The 15,380-nt window shown below is 39.5% G+C and overlaps 5 protein-coding genes across 5 annotated transcripts; 3 read left to right on the forward strand and 2 right to left on the reverse strand.

The window, feature by feature from the left end:
* Positions 1–420: 420 nt before the first annotated feature.
* LOC137605363 (trace amine-associated receptor 13c-like) lies at positions 421–1,543 on the reverse strand. The gene is made up of 2 exons (XM_068330008.1): positions 1,368–1,543; positions 421–1,231 (listed from the first exon to the last, which is right to left on the reverse strand). Exons 1-2 carry the CDS (start codon positions 1,541–1,543, stop codon positions 421–423), a joined length of 987 nt encoding a protein of 328 aa, XP_068186109.1.
* A 964-nt stretch (positions 1,544–2,507) lies between these two features.
* On the reverse strand, positions 2,508–3,761 carry LOC137605542 (trace amine-associated receptor 13c-like). Its single transcript, XM_068330293.1, has 2 exons — positions 3,589–3,761; positions 2,508–3,318 (listed from the first exon to the last, which is right to left on the reverse strand). The coding sequence occupies exons 1-2, from the start codon at positions 3,759–3,761 to the stop codon at positions 2,508–2,510; spliced, it is 984 nt and encodes a 327-aa protein (XP_068186394.1).
* A 3,298-nt stretch (positions 3,762–7,059) lies between these two features.
* On the forward strand, positions 7,060–8,224 carry LOC137605379 (trace amine-associated receptor 13c-like). Its single transcript, XM_068330031.1, has 2 exons — positions 7,060–7,232; positions 7,414–8,224. The coding sequence occupies exons 1-2, from the start codon at positions 7,060–7,062 to the stop codon at positions 8,222–8,224; spliced, it is 984 nt and encodes a 327-aa protein (XP_068186132.1).
* A 1,319-nt stretch (positions 8,225–9,543) lies between these two features.
* Positions 9,544–10,699, forward strand: LOC137605483 (trace amine-associated receptor 13c-like). The gene is made up of 2 exons (XM_068330194.1): positions 9,544–9,716; positions 9,886–10,699. The coding sequence occupies exons 1-2, from the start codon at positions 9,544–9,546 to the stop codon at positions 10,697–10,699; spliced, it is 987 nt and encodes a 328-aa protein (XP_068186295.1).
* Positions 10,700–13,813: 3,114 nt separating this feature from the next.
* Positions 13,814–14,954, forward strand: LOC137605484 (trace amine-associated receptor 13c-like). The gene is made up of 2 exons (XM_068330195.1): positions 13,814–13,986; positions 14,141–14,954. The coding sequence occupies exons 1-2, from the start codon at positions 13,814–13,816 to the stop codon at positions 14,952–14,954; spliced, it is 987 nt and encodes a 328-aa protein (XP_068186296.1).
* The last annotated feature ends 426 nt before the right edge of the window (positions 14,955–15,380 follow it).

Genomic DNA, 15,380 nt, shown 5'->3' on the forward strand with positions numbered 1-15,380 from the left:
AATAGATAATACAATGACTGAACTGGTAGGGCTACAAAACTGTGGCAGTGGTACTTTAAAAAAAAAAACATCACTGCAGCTATAGCTGTATCTACACAATAACTGAGACACATAACCAACAAAGTATCCTATATCCAGAACTCTGATGATAGTAACAATAGCAAAAATGATCATTACACACTAACAGATATCTCAAATAAAACACACAAGTCATTTGGAGCCCTCCATCCACCTTTCATGGGCATTATAAGATGTAAAATAACATTCTAAATTTCTATGTTACATACTTTGTGAAATAAAATGAAATTACATTTCATATTTCTTCAGACAATGGAACGAAATTCACTCACATCACTAAACATTCAAACATAATTTTGTTCCCTCTTCATAAAAAATTTCATGGCATCACCTACCCAGTCTCTAAAGTATGTTCGTATCACAGGAGTCAGACTGAATTATCTTAAATGTTACAATGAGTTTAATAGATTTTCGATACCACGGATAGCAAAAAGCATAGATGATTGGATTTAAACAAGAGTTAAAATAAAACAGCCAGTTTTGTAAAGGCACGGATGATACAGTAAATAAGCTGTTTACATCAACAAGAGAGGAAATAAAGTATGGACAAAGACATGTCAGAAACACAACTATAACAACACCAAGAGTCCTGGCTGCTTTCAGCTCTGATTTCTTAGCAGAAACAGTTCCTGAATGTGTTACCGGCATAATATGAGACTTAATGGCACGAGCCTGAGACACAGCAACCACAAATACTCTCAAATACAGAACTATGATGACAGTGACAGGAGCAAAAAAGGTCAAAACAATGTCAGCAATTCCTGCAATATAGGTGATTGCAGTCACACACTCTCCAATGCACAGAGCATATCTGTCTGGATGTTTCAGGTTATCATACATTAAGAGGCTGTTATATAGCAAAGAACAGATCCAACAAAGGCAAATACAGACTGTAACTGTTCTCACAGTGATTTTAGTGGAGTACCGTAGAGGATAGCAAATAGCCACATAACGGTCAATTGATATGAGAACCATAGTTCCTACTGAAGCAGAGGTAGTAGTGAAGTCTAATACACTAAATGCAATACACATAATGTCACCAAGAACCCAGCAGTCATTTGTTATGACAATCTGAAATGACATTAGGATACCCACGAAGAAATCTGAAAAGGCCAGGGAGAGGAGGAGGAGGTTGGTTGGAGTATGAAGTTTCCTGGATTGAGAGAGAAGCATCACATATATTTTATGGTTTTGATTGTAATGTGAACACAGTATTCAGCAGACACAATAGTAAAGTGCAAAAGAAGCATAAGTCACTGCTTCTGCACATTTATTCCTTTCATAATTACTTGAAGTGGGAGATAGAGATGATGACCAACAGGTTGAGAGTTGCAGCGATCACAGAGGTAAAGGACATAAGAACATAAATCAGAGCAGCATCAGAGTGTGGGTGCTTTGGCTTTTTACAAGAGACATTGAACAGTTCAGGAAAACAGAGTTCAACTTCTTCCATTGTCTCCATCATCAGAAAAAAAAGATGAGTAAAGAAGAGGCTTCTGAGTTCTACTAGCTCAGAAACCAAACCTCTGTACAGCTGATATTACTCTTCGGCACTTCATACCATCCTTCCATTTTGTCTTGACAGAAAATTGTTGTGCACCCTGGACAATTTGTACCTTATCACTATCAAAATTTTTTTTATACTGAAGCCCCTCCTCCATTACACTACCCCAACCAATGTGTTTTCTGTCAAGTTGTCTACAGTTACTGATCAATGACTTTATGTCACTTCCATATCTTTAATTGTTATTGCTACAATTGTCTTGACATTCCACCACTCCACCCACCCCCATTTTTGCCTGACAACTCAAAATTCAAAATGTTTATTGTCACAACAGAAAATATGAAGATATAGGAGAAGGATTTATTTCTTAAACCCCTAAAAACAACAAGGTTTCGGAGTCTGAGGCTGTTGTGTGAGCCATTGAATGGCCAGTCTCATCTCAGGCATGAGGGTTACCTATATACTTTGGTGTGACCTGCTATGTCTGGGGCTTGACATGAGCCACTATGGGGGATCAGTAAAAGTGTATCTCATGTTACTTGTCATGGGTTTGGAACCATCAGTGATGCGCAATACAGAATATGAGTAAGGAAAAGATGAAGAAGGAATGTCACCCTAAAAGAGAAGGCATGTCAGATATTTTCGGCACTATAAATTATTTTTTTCAAGAACTTAAAGATCTATCAGTCTTTTGATGTTTCAAGAATATCAACTATATCTGGTTATCAAAGGTTAAATTCGCAAAACTGAGATTACGCACAGCTTAATGGAGAGAAATAGTGAATACCAAAAAAAAACCGTGAGAAGAACTGCCTCCCAAATTATTGGATAGGAGAAGAAAAACACATTATAATTTGCCTGATAATTAAATCAGAAGCAGAAATATGAATTGTTGATTTCTTAAAACTAACCAAAAAAAGAATCTCTACAGTACTTTGGCGTCACAGGTGTCAGACTGAAATATCTTAAAAGTTATAAGGAGCTTAACAGAGTTTCTATACCAGGGATAGCAAAATGCATAGATTACTGGGTTTAAACAAGAGTTAAAACCAATCAGCCAGTTTTGTAAGGTCACAGATGTAACATTAAACATGCTGTTTTCACCAACAAGAGAAGAAATAAAATACGGGCAAAGACATGTCAGAAACACAACAATAACAACACCAAGAGTCCTGGCTGCTTTCAGCTCTGAATTCTGAGCAGAGAAGGTACTTGAATGTGTTACAGATGTAATGTGAGCCCTAATGGCACGAGCTTGAGACACAGCAACCACAAATACTCTCATATACAGAACTATGATGACAGTGACAGGAGCAACAAAGGTTAAAATAGTGTCAGCAACTCCTGCAAAGGAGTTAATAACAATCACACACTCTCCAAAGCAGGAAATATATTTGTCTAATTGTTTCAGATTGTCATTCATTAAGAGGCAGTTGTATAGAAAAGAACAGACCCAGCAAAGACAAATACAGATTGTAACTCTTCTCACAGTGATGGTGGTGGAATAATGTAGAGGGTCACAAATAGCCACATAGCGGTCAACTGATATGAGAACCATGGTTCCTACTGAAGCAGAGGTACAAGTAAAGTCTAGAATATTAAATAGACCACACATAAGATTGCCGAGAACCCAGCAGCCATCTGATATCAGGATATGGAAGCACAACAGGATCCCAACAAAGAAATCTGAAAACGCCAGTGAGAGGAGAAGGAAGTTGGTGGGAGTGTGGAGCTGCCTGCAATGAAAGAAAACACCATGTGCATTATTGCATGTAGGATAACATTTTGATATAATATTTTAGAAACAAAATGTAATGCTAACATAAAAGCTTCTGTTAAAACACACTTACACACACACACACACACACACACACACACACACACACACACACACACACACACACACACACACACACACACACACACACACACACACACAGACACACACACACACACATTCTGCAAACCATCCATTTACACATTTATCTGTTTCATAAATTGATTACTTAAAGTGGGAGATGGAGATGATGACCAGCAGGTTGAGAGTCACAGTGAGCAGAGAAGTCAAAGGCATCAAAATGTAAATCACCACAGTCTCAGAGTGAGAGTGTATTTGCCTCCTACAGGAGGTGTTAAAGAGTTCAGGAAAGCAGAGCTCTGTGTCTTCCAGTATCTCCATCAGAAAAACGAGATGAGGAAATTAGACACAGACTAATCTTTTCTGTAAAGCTGTTTGGACTCTTCTACACGATATCAAAACCGCACATTGCCTTTAAGTGGTGATCCTTCAGTGGGTTAATGGGGAGGAGCCATCTCAAGTGTGACATGTCGCATCTCATCCATACAGCAGCTAATTCCTCATATCAGAGTGATGTCTCACCTCTTAAACATCTCAGGGAAGAGAAATCCTTGGACACAACCCTTTCTTAGAGATTACAACGTGGCACTGCTTCGTTGTAACGAACAGTTAACGCACATGAGAGAATTTTTTTTTTTTCGAAATAAAAGTTTAAACAAAAATGACATGATGAGGAGGAGGGAGGTTCACATACTGTGTGTCCAGGATACCAGGAGGAAAGGTAGCAAGGCCAGAAGTTTAGGAGCAGGGTTCAAGTTGTTCCATCATGGTGTAGATGGGAAGAGAAATGGAGTAGGAGATGTATGATGTATGAGGACTGTAAGACAGTGGTGAGGTGTGCTGTAGGTGTGACAGAGGAGTTCAAGGTGGAGGTGGGACTGCATCAGGGATCAGCTCTGAGCCCCTTCTTGTTGCTATGGTGATGGACAGGCTGACAGACGAGGTTAGACAGGAATCTCCATGGACTATGATGTTTGCAGATGTTTGTGATCTGTAGTGAGAGCAGGGAACAGGTGGAGGAGAAGCTAGAGAGGTGGAGGTTTGTCCTGGAAAGGAGAGGAATGAAGGTTAGCCGCAGTAAGACAGAGTACATGTGTGTGAATGAGAGGGACCCAAGTGGAAGAGTGAGGTTACAGGGAGAAGAGATCAAGAAGGTGGAGGATTTGAAGTACTTAGGGTCAACAGTCCAGAGCAATGGAGAGAGTAGAAAAGAGGTGAAGAAGTGTGTACAGGCAGGATGGAACGGGTGGAGGAAAGTGTCAGGTGTGATGTGTGATAGAAGAGTTTCAGCTGAAATGAAAGGAAAGGTGTACAAAACTGTGGTGAGACCAGCGATGTTGTTTGATCTAGAGGCAGTGTCCCTGAGGAAAAGACAGGAGACAGAGCTGGAGGTAGCAGAGATGAAGATGCTGAGGTTCTCTCTGGGAGTGACCAGGAAGGATAGGATCAGGAATGAGTACATCAGGGGGACAGCACATGTTAGAGGTTCTGGAGATAAAGTCAGAGAGGCCAGACTGAGATGGTTTGGACATGTCCAGAGGAGAGATAGTGAATATATTGGTAGAAGGATGCTGGGTTTTGAACTGCCAGGCAGGAGGCCTAGAGGAAGACCAAAGAGGAGGTTTATGGATGTAGTGAAAGAGGACATGAAGGTAGTAGGTGTGAGAGAAGAGGATTCAGAAGATAGGGTTAGAAGGAGGACACTGACTCACTGTGACGACCCCTGAAGGGAAAAACCGAAAAGAGAAGAAGACTAGTGAGGTAGCGCCAGGTCGCTACAACTCTTTTGTGCACCGCCACTTAATGGGGAGGGCAAGGGAGGATGGTTTGGTTGGGTAGAGACGGGTGACATAAAAAAGTAATTAATACTGCAGCCAATCCCAAAAATACTGTCAACCAAGACATTTGTGTATTTGCCAACAAGTGACGCTACCATGTTAACCAAAGAGAACGCTTCAGTTTGAGATATATATATATACTGTATATATATATATATCTCCCCACCTATATCCCCACCTATATATTTGAATAAGCTCACTTGAAAACCTCACGCTGTCATGCTTTAACTCCACCCACTATCTGTCAATCAAGTGCCCAACCAATCACGGCACCCAACCAATCATGGCGCATCTGCCATAAGGAATTATGTGAACAATATGGCATTAAGGCATCGTGCAGTGAGGCGCTTGGTTTATAATACCAATACATTTGTTTTTACATTTCGTTTTATTGTTTTATCATGGAATTGCCACGGGTTCCCGCTAGTATACATACATATAAATGATTTGTGTTTGAAAAATGTTTTCTTCAAACTTTGCTTTTGTCAAAGAATCCTCCATTTGCAGCAATTACACCACTGCAGACCTTTGGCATTCTAGCTGTTAATTTGTTGAGGTGAACTGGAGAAAGCTGCTAAACTGGTTTACAATTTCCTGATGATAAACTGAGAAAAAATGCACTTTCTGGGGCCTGAGCACCTCTGAAACTTATTTTCTCAACAGTTAATTGATGGCACCCTTGATGACATCCTGGAATGCTCCTCTTGCTGTGGTCCTACTCTCTGCCAGCTGCATCACCACAGGCATCAGCAATGGTTTCAGCTGTTGTTGTGCTCCCAGCACTACACTAGATCTCTTCTGTAAATACAGCATCTTCTACGAGTCTGTTCATCAAGGTAGGGGGATCTATTGTCCAAGGGATTTCTCTGTCTTTTTTTTTATTTGTTCTCTGATAGAAAAGAACAAAATAGCTGTAAGCATGATGATGTATTGCATGTACACGATGGCAGTGGCAGGTGCTATATTTAGAAGAACATGTGTTCAGTGTTCAGTTTCTTCTTTTATAGAGCCTATGGCAAGCCCTAGTTTCCCTTCCTGGGTCATCAGTTGACTTCCAAGAACTTGACGTAAACTAAAACTCCTTCACTATAGCATCTTCCAAGTTTTCCCCTCACCTGGCATTTCGTTTGAGAGACCACCAAAGATGTGTGAGGAGAGCCCAAGGACAAACAAACTCAGAAGTCATTATATTACCTTACCTCGATGGATTCTTTCACCATTAGTGTTTATAAGTGGATTTTTTGTTTGCCAATCCATAGGGCAACAATAACCTTCTGGGTCTGTCTGTCAACCAATTTGTATCATGTTAGAGTCACAATGGCCATATTCAGAGGCCAGCAGGGTAAACTTTTATAGAGCTACAGCATGAATGAGCTGAATGAAGTCATGAGTAAATGTTAGAAAAGAACATCTACAAAGTGGAGTGTTTGTAATGTTGATGAACTGCAAAAAGGAAGAACCATCTGTGGTATCACAAAGTATCAAAGCCATGGACAAAACCTGTTGTTCCCTGACATTGAAGTAAGTTACTTTATTGCTAACAACCCTAATCAACACTGAACACAAAACACAAGACTGGATGTTGTTAATGAAGATGGACTCCTCTTTGATATGAAAGAAAAAATATATCTGGAGGAAGGATGAACTCACAGAGTCAATGATGCATTTCTGTCCTGATTTCACTTGGGACCATGTAAATGATTATTGGATATTAAAAGCATGAGAGGACATGAAGTATCACAGAGCTAGTGGAGCTCAGAAGACTCTGACTTTCTCTGATCATGGAGACACTGGAAGACATTGAGCTCTGCTTTCCTGAACTCTTCAACACTTCCTGTAGGAAGCCGAACCACTCTCACTCTGAGGCTGTGCTGATTTACATTGTGATGCCATTAACTTCTCTGGTCACTGTGACTCTCAACCTACTGGTCATCATCTCCATCTCACATTTCAGGTAATTAATTCATGAGTAAAACTAAGAAAACAACGGTTTAAAATGTTTGGTCTGGTTCTGTGTTGATCCTGAACACTTTTAATATTTTACTTTTCGAATGTGTCTGCTAAATGGTGGATTGATTTTTTGTTTTGTTTTAATGTTACAACCAAAAAATATGTGACATTTTCTCTTAATGCAGGCAACTCCACACTCCCACCAACTTCCTCCTCCTTTCTTTGGCTTTTTCAGATTGTTTTGTCGGTGTTCTGATGTGCTTCCATATCGTCATAACAGATGGATGCTGGTTTCTTGGTGACATCATGTGTGCTTTATTTAACATTTCTGACTATACTAGTACCTCTGCCTCAGTGGGAACCATGGTTCTCATATCAGTTGACCGATATGTGGCTATTTGTGACCCTCTATATTATTCCACCAAAATTACTGTCAAAAGAGTAACAATCTGTATTTGCCTTTGTTGGGTTTGTTCCATTACGTATAACAGTCTGCTGATGAATGACAACCTGAATCAAATAAACAAATATATTTCCTGCTCTGGGGAGTGTGTTATGGTTATCAACTACATTGCAGGAGTTGCTGACATTATTTTTACCTTTATAGCACCTGTTACTGTTATCATCGTTCTGTACATGAGAATATTTGTGGTTGCTGTGTCTCAAGCTCGTGCCATGAGGTCTCACATTACATCTGTGACACTTTCAAGTACTGTATCTGCTAAGAAGTCAGAGCTGAAAGCAGCCAGAACTCTTGGTGTTGTGATTGTTGTTTTTCTGGCATGTCTTTGTCCATATTTCTGTTCCTCTATTTTGGGTGAAAACAGTTTGTTTAATGTTACATCTGTGCCCTTACAGAGCTGGCTGTTTTGCTTTAACTCTTGTCTAAACCCAATAATCTATGCCTTTTGTTATCCCTGGTACCGAAAATCTATTAAACTCATTGTAACATTTCAAATTTTTGAACCTGACTCCTGTGAGGCCCACGTATTGTAATTCCTTTGCACCTAATGAAATGAGATTGCATTGTTTATTCGATTGTTTGGTTGTGTTGTTGTTTTGTTGGTGCATGAGATTTTTGGTTGCCTGTTTGTTTGGGTTTTTGTCAAAAAGAGAACTGTAATATAAAATTATTAAAAAGATTAACGTGTGTTCATGTGTGTACTTTCACTCCAAGCTTCACAGAAATCTGCATAAAAGTTTGACTACTTATCCATCAACCTTCTGTCTGTGAGGTCACAGCGCTTCCCACTGCACCACCACGTTGGTGGTTGGTTGGGGTGTGGAACTGCCAGAGTAGAAAAAGAGCGAAATAGCAGGCTGTAGGATTTAAACTGTCACAATCAGTTTGATGAATTTCCCGAACCGGGCGTAAAACAACACATAGTTAAGAGGATTTCGACAAGAATTAAAAGAGAACAGACATGTGATGAAGACAGAAGTTGCAGCATTGATCATAGACTCCTAGCCAGAAAGCGAAACACAAAATGCACAAATTAGAAAAACAACAACTCCAAGAGTACAGTAATGACTGTTTTCATCTCTGATTTCATTGTGGTTACTTTTGCTCTCATATATAGAACTATACTAATAATAACAGGAATAGAAAAATGATGTGATCACGTTGCCAGCGAATCATGGAGGTACATGAAGGACAAACAACCACTGACACACACGGTGAGACTTATGGTCAATTTAGATTGTTCCATTAACCTAACAGGAATAGAAAAATGGTGTGATCATATCAACAAGTCAAGAAACATAAGATATGGCAACCATCCATTGTCCAACACAGGTGTTGTACCTGCCGGATTGTAACATACTATCCTTCAGTAGCACAGAGTGAAAAAGAACAGAAAACATCCAACACAGACAACAAAGATGGTAATTCAGAAAGATGTTAAAAAATCCAACTTCAGTAAAAGCAGCATAAATGATCAATCAATCAATCAATCAATCAATCAATCAATCAGTCAATAAATCAATCAATCAATCAATCAAATAATGTCACTCAAAAACCAGCATATGATATGGACAATATGAAACAGAAGAAGGAGGCCCACAGTAGAATCTGACAAAACCAGAGAGAGGGGGAGGTTAAGGGGGTGTGGAGGTGCCTGAACAGAAAAACTCATATCATTTGCAGTATTATATTTTCAAATAATGATGTAAATGGATAGACGCTAAGTCATTCCTACTGAAGTGAATTGTCAGACGGAAAGAGGGAGGAGGAGTGTGGAGGAAAAAGACATAAATCAGTTGTGACAGTGAGGTTCAGGACAAAAGCTGACAGAGCTTCTCATCTCCTCCTGAGGATGACATCATTTAATGAAGATGAACTTTGCTTTCCAGAACTCCTCAACTCCTCCTGCAGAAAGACTATGCGTCCTTACTTTGCATCGATTTTAATTTATTTCATAATGTTTTCCATCTCTGTTTTCACTGTTATTCTCAACATGCTGGTCATCATCTCCATCTCACACTTCAAGTACACAAAATGCCTCACTTTTTGAGACTGGTAGCTGCTCAGAATGAAATGATAGAATTTGGAGGGAGAGTTTCATGTTTCTAGATGATGCTTTTGTGTTTCAATTATGGCTTTTTCTTGTGGAATGATCGCACTACAAATGATAAATATTTCAACTTTTTCTCTCCAGGCAGCTCCACACCCCCACCAACCTCCTCCTCCTCTCTCTGGCTGTCTCAGATTGCACTGTGGGCATCCTTCTGGTTTTTCAAATTATACTCTTAGACGGCTGCTGGTTTTTGGGTGACACTGTGTGTGTTGTGTATAATGTTTTAAACTATATGATCACTGCTGCCTCAATAGGAACCATGGTTCTCATATCAGTTGACCGCTATTTGGCTATTTGTGACCCTTTACATTATTCTACCAAAGTCACTCTGAAAAAAGCTAATATCTGTGTTTGCCTGTGTTGGATGTTTTCTGTCCTCGCTCACTGTCTAATTTTAAAGAATAATCTGGAAAAACCTGGCAGATATAATACTTGTGTTGGACAATGTGTAATTATTCTTGATTATGTTGCTGGACTTGTTGATCTATTTCTATCCTTTATTATTCCTGTTTCTATCATTGTAGTTCTGTACATGAGAGTGTTTGTGGTGGCTGTGTCTCAGGCTCGAGCCATGAGGTCTCACATTACATCTGTCACCATCAAGTGTTCAGTGAAAGTAACTGCTAAGAAATCAGAGATGAAAGCAGCCATTACTCTTGGAGTTGTTGTAGTTGTGTTTCTAATATGTGTGTGTCCTTATTTTTGTGTTTTGCTTTCTGGCCAAGACTCAATGGTCGATGCCTCTTCTTCTGCATTTATCATATGCCTGTTCTATTTTAACTCTTTTTTAAATCCTCTGATCTATGCCTTGTTTTACCCCTGGTTCAGAAAATCCATCAAACTGATTGTTACACTAAAGATATTAGGGGCTGACTCATATGGCATCAACATGTGACATAGAAGTAAATGCTGAGAGCTATATGTCTTAAAAGACATATAATTAAACATTGAACATTACCCTTAGATAAAATAAAAACTGGTTTTTGAAAAACAGAATTTGTTTGTAATAATTAAATCTGTAAAAAAAAACACCCCACAGGAACATTTCTGACTAAGTGTAATGTCTCATCACAACTGGAAAATGGCCTAAAATTGAAGTAAAGGATCCAAACAACAAAGAAGAGTGAGAATGAATGGAACCATGGTTCTCATATCATATTATCATATCATATTATTCCACCAAAATCACTGTCAAAAGAGTAACAATCTGTATTTGCCTTTGTTGGGTGTGTTCCATTACGTATAACAGTCTGCTGATGAATGACAACCTGAATCAAATAAACCAATATATTTCCTGCTCTGGGGAGTGTGTTATGGTTATTAAAAGTTTGACTATTTATCCATCAACCTTCTTTCTGTGAGGTCACAGCGCTTCCCACTGCACCACCACGCCGTGCTTTTTGTTCAAATTTATCTACCTACTTACATCGCACCAAGTGCCTTTCAATATCTCTAGAGTTCAGAACATTTTATTTTGAATTTTTTTTAATTAAACGCCCAGACACTACTGACACTTCGTTTGTTTCTTTCCTGTAGAGGGTTGTAATTCTAATATGACGTAGTTGCACTCAAATCTGACGGGGGCTTCACAGGAAACGTGTGAAGCATGTTTCCTGTGGAGTCAGCAACAGAGTGATGATGGTGTCTCTGATGCCATAACGGGGCAGCAGTAGCTCAGTCCACCAGGTCTTGGGCTGAGGACCGGAGTGTGACGGGTGAAGTGTTTGCTGTGTTCCTGACCTACCCTGAAAGTAGGTCAGGATAAAATTATTAATTCAGGGGTGTTGCGGGATGTTGCAGTCTCTCGACTTCCTTGAATTTACATATTGGATTATATTCAGTCTTATTCAGAAAATATATGCGACAGAGGAAACGTCAAAGCGCTGTTTTCCGGGCTCATCGATCATTGTGTGGTTGCAGTACAGACACCCTGCCAAAGAGGGCGTTCATGTTCCCAATTAAAGGGGCGCCGAGTAACAAAACAGTTTTTGCTGAAAACGGTTCGAAGCCCCACTGGGCACCATTCAGACATCACTACTTTCCTGAGCACTGAAGCGGGAGAAAGTAACGAGGCAACACAAGTGAGCTGCATAGCAATCAACTCGCAAAGACCCAGAGCAGGTTTGGACAGGAATAAGAGGTGGAGTTGATTGCTGATTGAGCTCAGGCGTGCCAACCCTGGACTCCACAGCCACGCCCAGCGTGCAACAAGAAGCAGAGAGCATCTCCACAGGAAAATCCCTTCCTTCCAAACTAAGAGTCGTATAATCACCATTAAAATTCAATCTTTTTGGAACGTTCAAAGCATACATTTATATTCAGTTGAATTAAAGGTCAATAGGTCCACTCTTTTGCAAAACAGAACGACAACAATATGAGCAAACACAGTTCCTGGATGCTTTCAGCTCTGATTTTTCTAATGGGTCTTTTTCTAATCGACCTGAAGGTAGAACTCACCTACTGACTGAGAACATCCATTACGAAATTGCAAATTCTGAGTTTCCAAGCTCAGAATAGGTCAACTCGGAGTCAAAGATTTGACTCAGAGTTTGTTAAACCTGCTTGTGACACAGACCTCGGGTCTTAAAGTAACATGAAACTCTTTTGAAATACAGAATACAGAATAGGATAATTACTTAATTGTTTTGAATTTAATTCAACAATCTGACACTAAACAATACTATAGATTGCCTGTATGAATGACTTTAATAGCAATAGCAAGTACTTGAGTCTTGAAGCTGCGTGCCTTGGTGGATGCAAACTACTAAATATAGAGATGAGCACTAGGTTTTAAACGTTGCACAAAGGCTATAGATCTCCTACAGTGCAGCGCATGTCAAGTCGTTTCAAGTATTTTATTAAAAAATGTGACATTAAGAAAGAACTGCAACCCACGACAGCGGACAAAAGCAGTAAGCAATGAATGAATGAATGAAAAAAATAAAATGCGTCGGTTCAACGCTGAGAATCACAGTCCACATGTGGAACTATAATAACAGTGTAATCAGAGTACCCTGTTCCTCAGTGACTCTGAAAGAGAGGCTTAAGTTTTTAATTCTTTTAAATCTGTAGTCACACAAATACCAAGCTGCTGGGTGATGGTCTTGCCGGCAAACACCAAATGTTTTTGGTTCACACAGGCCTTAAGTCAGCCAACCTTCCCAGCTCAAGTCCTAGTGAACTGAGATACTGCCGCCCTAATAAGAGCAGTGGATATCCTCTGGAATTAATAAAGAATCTGTTTGTCTATCTAGTTATCTGTCTATCTATCACGAGTGAGCTGGACCCTATCTCAGCTGACTGTGGGCGAGAGGTGGGGCTCCTTCCGGACACGTTGCCAGCGAATCATGGAGGTACATGAAGGACAAACAACCACTGACACACACGGTGAGACAAATGGTCAATTTAGATTGTTAAATTCACCTAATAGGAATAGAAAAATGGTGTGATCATATCAACAAGTCAAGAAACATAAGATATGGCAACCATCCATTGTCCAACACAGGTGTTGTACCTGCCGGATTGTAACATACTATCCTTCAGTAGCACAGAGTGAAAAAGAACAGAAAACATCCAACACAGACAACAAAGATGGTAATTCAGAAAGATGTTAAAAAATCCAACTTCAGTAAAAGCAGTGTAAATGATCAGTCAATCAATCAATCAATCAATCAATCAATCAATCAATCAATCAAATAATGTCACTCAAAAACCAGCATATGATATGGACAATATGAAACAGAAGAAGGAGGCCCACAGTAGAATCTGACAAAACTAGAGAGGGCGGGAGGTTAAGGGGGTGTGGAGGTGCCTGAACAGAAAAACTCATATCATTTGCAGTATTATATTTTCAAATAATGATGTAAATGGATAGACGCTAAGTCATTCCTACTGAAGTGAATTGTCAGAGGGAAAGAGGGAGGAGGAGTGTGGATGAAAAAGACATAAATCAGTTGTGACAGTGAGGTTCAGGACAAAAGCTGACAGAGCTTCTCATCTCCTCCTGAGGATGACATCATTTAATGAAGATGAACTTTGCTTTCCAGAACTCCTCAACTCCTCCTGCAGAAAGACTATGCGTCCTTACTTTGCATCGATTTTAATTTATTTCATAATGTTTTCCATCTCTGTTTTCACTGTTATTCTCAACATGCTGGTCATCATCTCCATCTCACACTTCAAGTACACAAAATGCTTCACTTTTTGAGACTGGTAGCTGCTCAGAATGAAATGAGAGTTTCATGTTTCTAGATGATGCTTTTGTGTTTCAATTATGGCTTTTTCTTGTGGAATGATCGCACTACAAATGATAAATATTTCAACTTTTTCTCTCCAGGCAGCTCCACACCCCCACCAACCTCCTCCTCCTCTCTCTGGCTGTCTCAGATTGCACTGTGGGCATCCTTCTGGTTTTTCAAATTATACTCTTAGACGGCTGCTGGTTTTTGGGTGACACTGTGTGTGTTGTGTATAATGTTTTAAACTTTATGATCACTTCTGCCTCAATAGGAACCATGGTTCTCATATCAGTTGACCGCTATTTGGCTATTTGTGACCCTTTACATTATTCTACCAAAGTCACTCTGAAAAAAGCTAATATCTGTGTTTGCCTGTGTTGGATGTTTTCTGTCCTCGCTCACTGTCTAATTTTAAAGAATAATCTGGAAAAACCTGGCAGATATAATACTTGTGTTGGACAATGTGTAATTATTCTTGATTATGTTGCTGGACTTGTTGATCTATTTCTATCCTTTATTATTCCTGTTTCTATCATTGTAGTTCTGTACATGAGAGTGTTTGTGGTGGCTGTGTCTCAGGCTCGAGCCATGAGGTCTCACATTACATCTGTCACCATCAAGTGTTCAGTGAAAGTAACTGCTAAGAAATCAGAGATGAAAGCAGCCATTACTCTTGGAGTTGTTGTAGTTGTGTTTCTAATATGTGTGTGTCCTTATTTTTGTGTTGTACTTTCTGGCCAAGACTCAATGCTTGATGCCTCATCTTCTGCATTTATCATATGCCTGTTCTATTTTAACTCTTTTTTAAATCCTCTGATCTATGCCTTGTTTTACCCCTGGTTCAGAAAATCCATCAAACTGATTGTTACACTAAAGATATTAGGGGCTGACTCATGTGGCATCAACATGTGATATAGAAGTAAATGCTGAGAGCTATATGTCTTAAAAGACATATAATTAAACATTGAACATTACCCTCAGATAAAATAAAAACTGGTTTTTGAAAACAGAATTTGTTTGTAATAATTAAATCTGTAAAAAAAAACACCCCACAGGAACATTTCTGACTAAGTGTAATGTCTCATCACAACTGGAAAATGGCCTAAAATTGAAGTAAAGGATCCAAACAACAAAGAAGAGTGAGAATGAATGACCTGGACTTTTTTTAGGCTGTTTGAAGATGTTTCACCTCTCATCCGAGAGGCTTCTTCAGTTCTGACTGAGTAGTAAAGTAGTAAAGTAGTAAAGTAGTAAAGTAGTACTCTGTCAGGAGGAGCGGGGGGGGGGGGGGTGGCAAGGTCAGCACGTGGTTGATCAGATTAATTTAATTTTATACTC

This window comes from Antennarius striatus, chromosome 12, assembly GCF_040054535.1.
Source record: "Antennarius striatus isolate MH-2024 chromosome 12, ASM4005453v1, whole genome shotgun sequence".
Lineage (NCBI taxonomy): Eukaryota > Metazoa > Chordata > Actinopteri > Lophiiformes > Antennariidae > Antennarius > Antennarius striatus.

Bases quoted from the DNA above. Each gene is read 5' to 3' on its own strand.
- LOC137605363 (XM_068330008.1), bottom strand. From the start codon at position 1,543: ATGATGGAGACAATGGAAGAAGTTGAACTCTGTTTTCCTGAACTGTTC. The intron at 1,232-1,367 runs GTAATTATGAAA...CTCTCAATCCAG, and splicing joins ATCTCTATCTCCCACTTCAA to GAAACTTCATACTCCAACCA.
- LOC137605542 (XM_068330293.1), bottom strand. From the start codon at position 3,761: ATGGAGATACTGGAAGACACAGAGCTCTGCTTTCCTGAACTCTTTAAC. The intron at 3,319-3,588 runs GTAATCAATTTA...CTTTCATTGCAG, and splicing joins ATCTCCATCTCCCACTTTAA to GCAGCTCCACACTCCCACCA.
- LOC137605379 (XM_068330031.1), top strand. From the start codon at position 7,060: ATGGAGACACTGGAAGACATTGAGCTCTGCTTTCCTGAACTCTTCAAC. The intron at 7,233-7,413 runs GTAATTAATTCA...CTCTTAATGCAG, and splicing joins ATCTCCATCTCACATTTCAG to GCAACTCCACACTCCCACCA.
- LOC137605483 (XM_068330194.1), top strand. From the start codon at position 9,544: ATGACATCATTTAATGAAGATGAACTTTGCTTTCCAGAACTCCTCAAC. The intron at 9,717-9,885 runs GTACACAAAATG...TTTTCTCTCCAG, and splicing joins ATCTCCATCTCACACTTCAA to GCAGCTCCACACCCCCACCA.
- LOC137605484 (XM_068330195.1), top strand. From the start codon at position 13,814: ATGACATCATTTAATGAAGATGAACTTTGCTTTCCAGAACTCCTCAAC. The intron at 13,987-14,140 runs GTACACAAAATG...TTTTCTCTCCAG, and splicing joins ATCTCCATCTCACACTTCAA to GCAGCTCCACACCCCCACCA.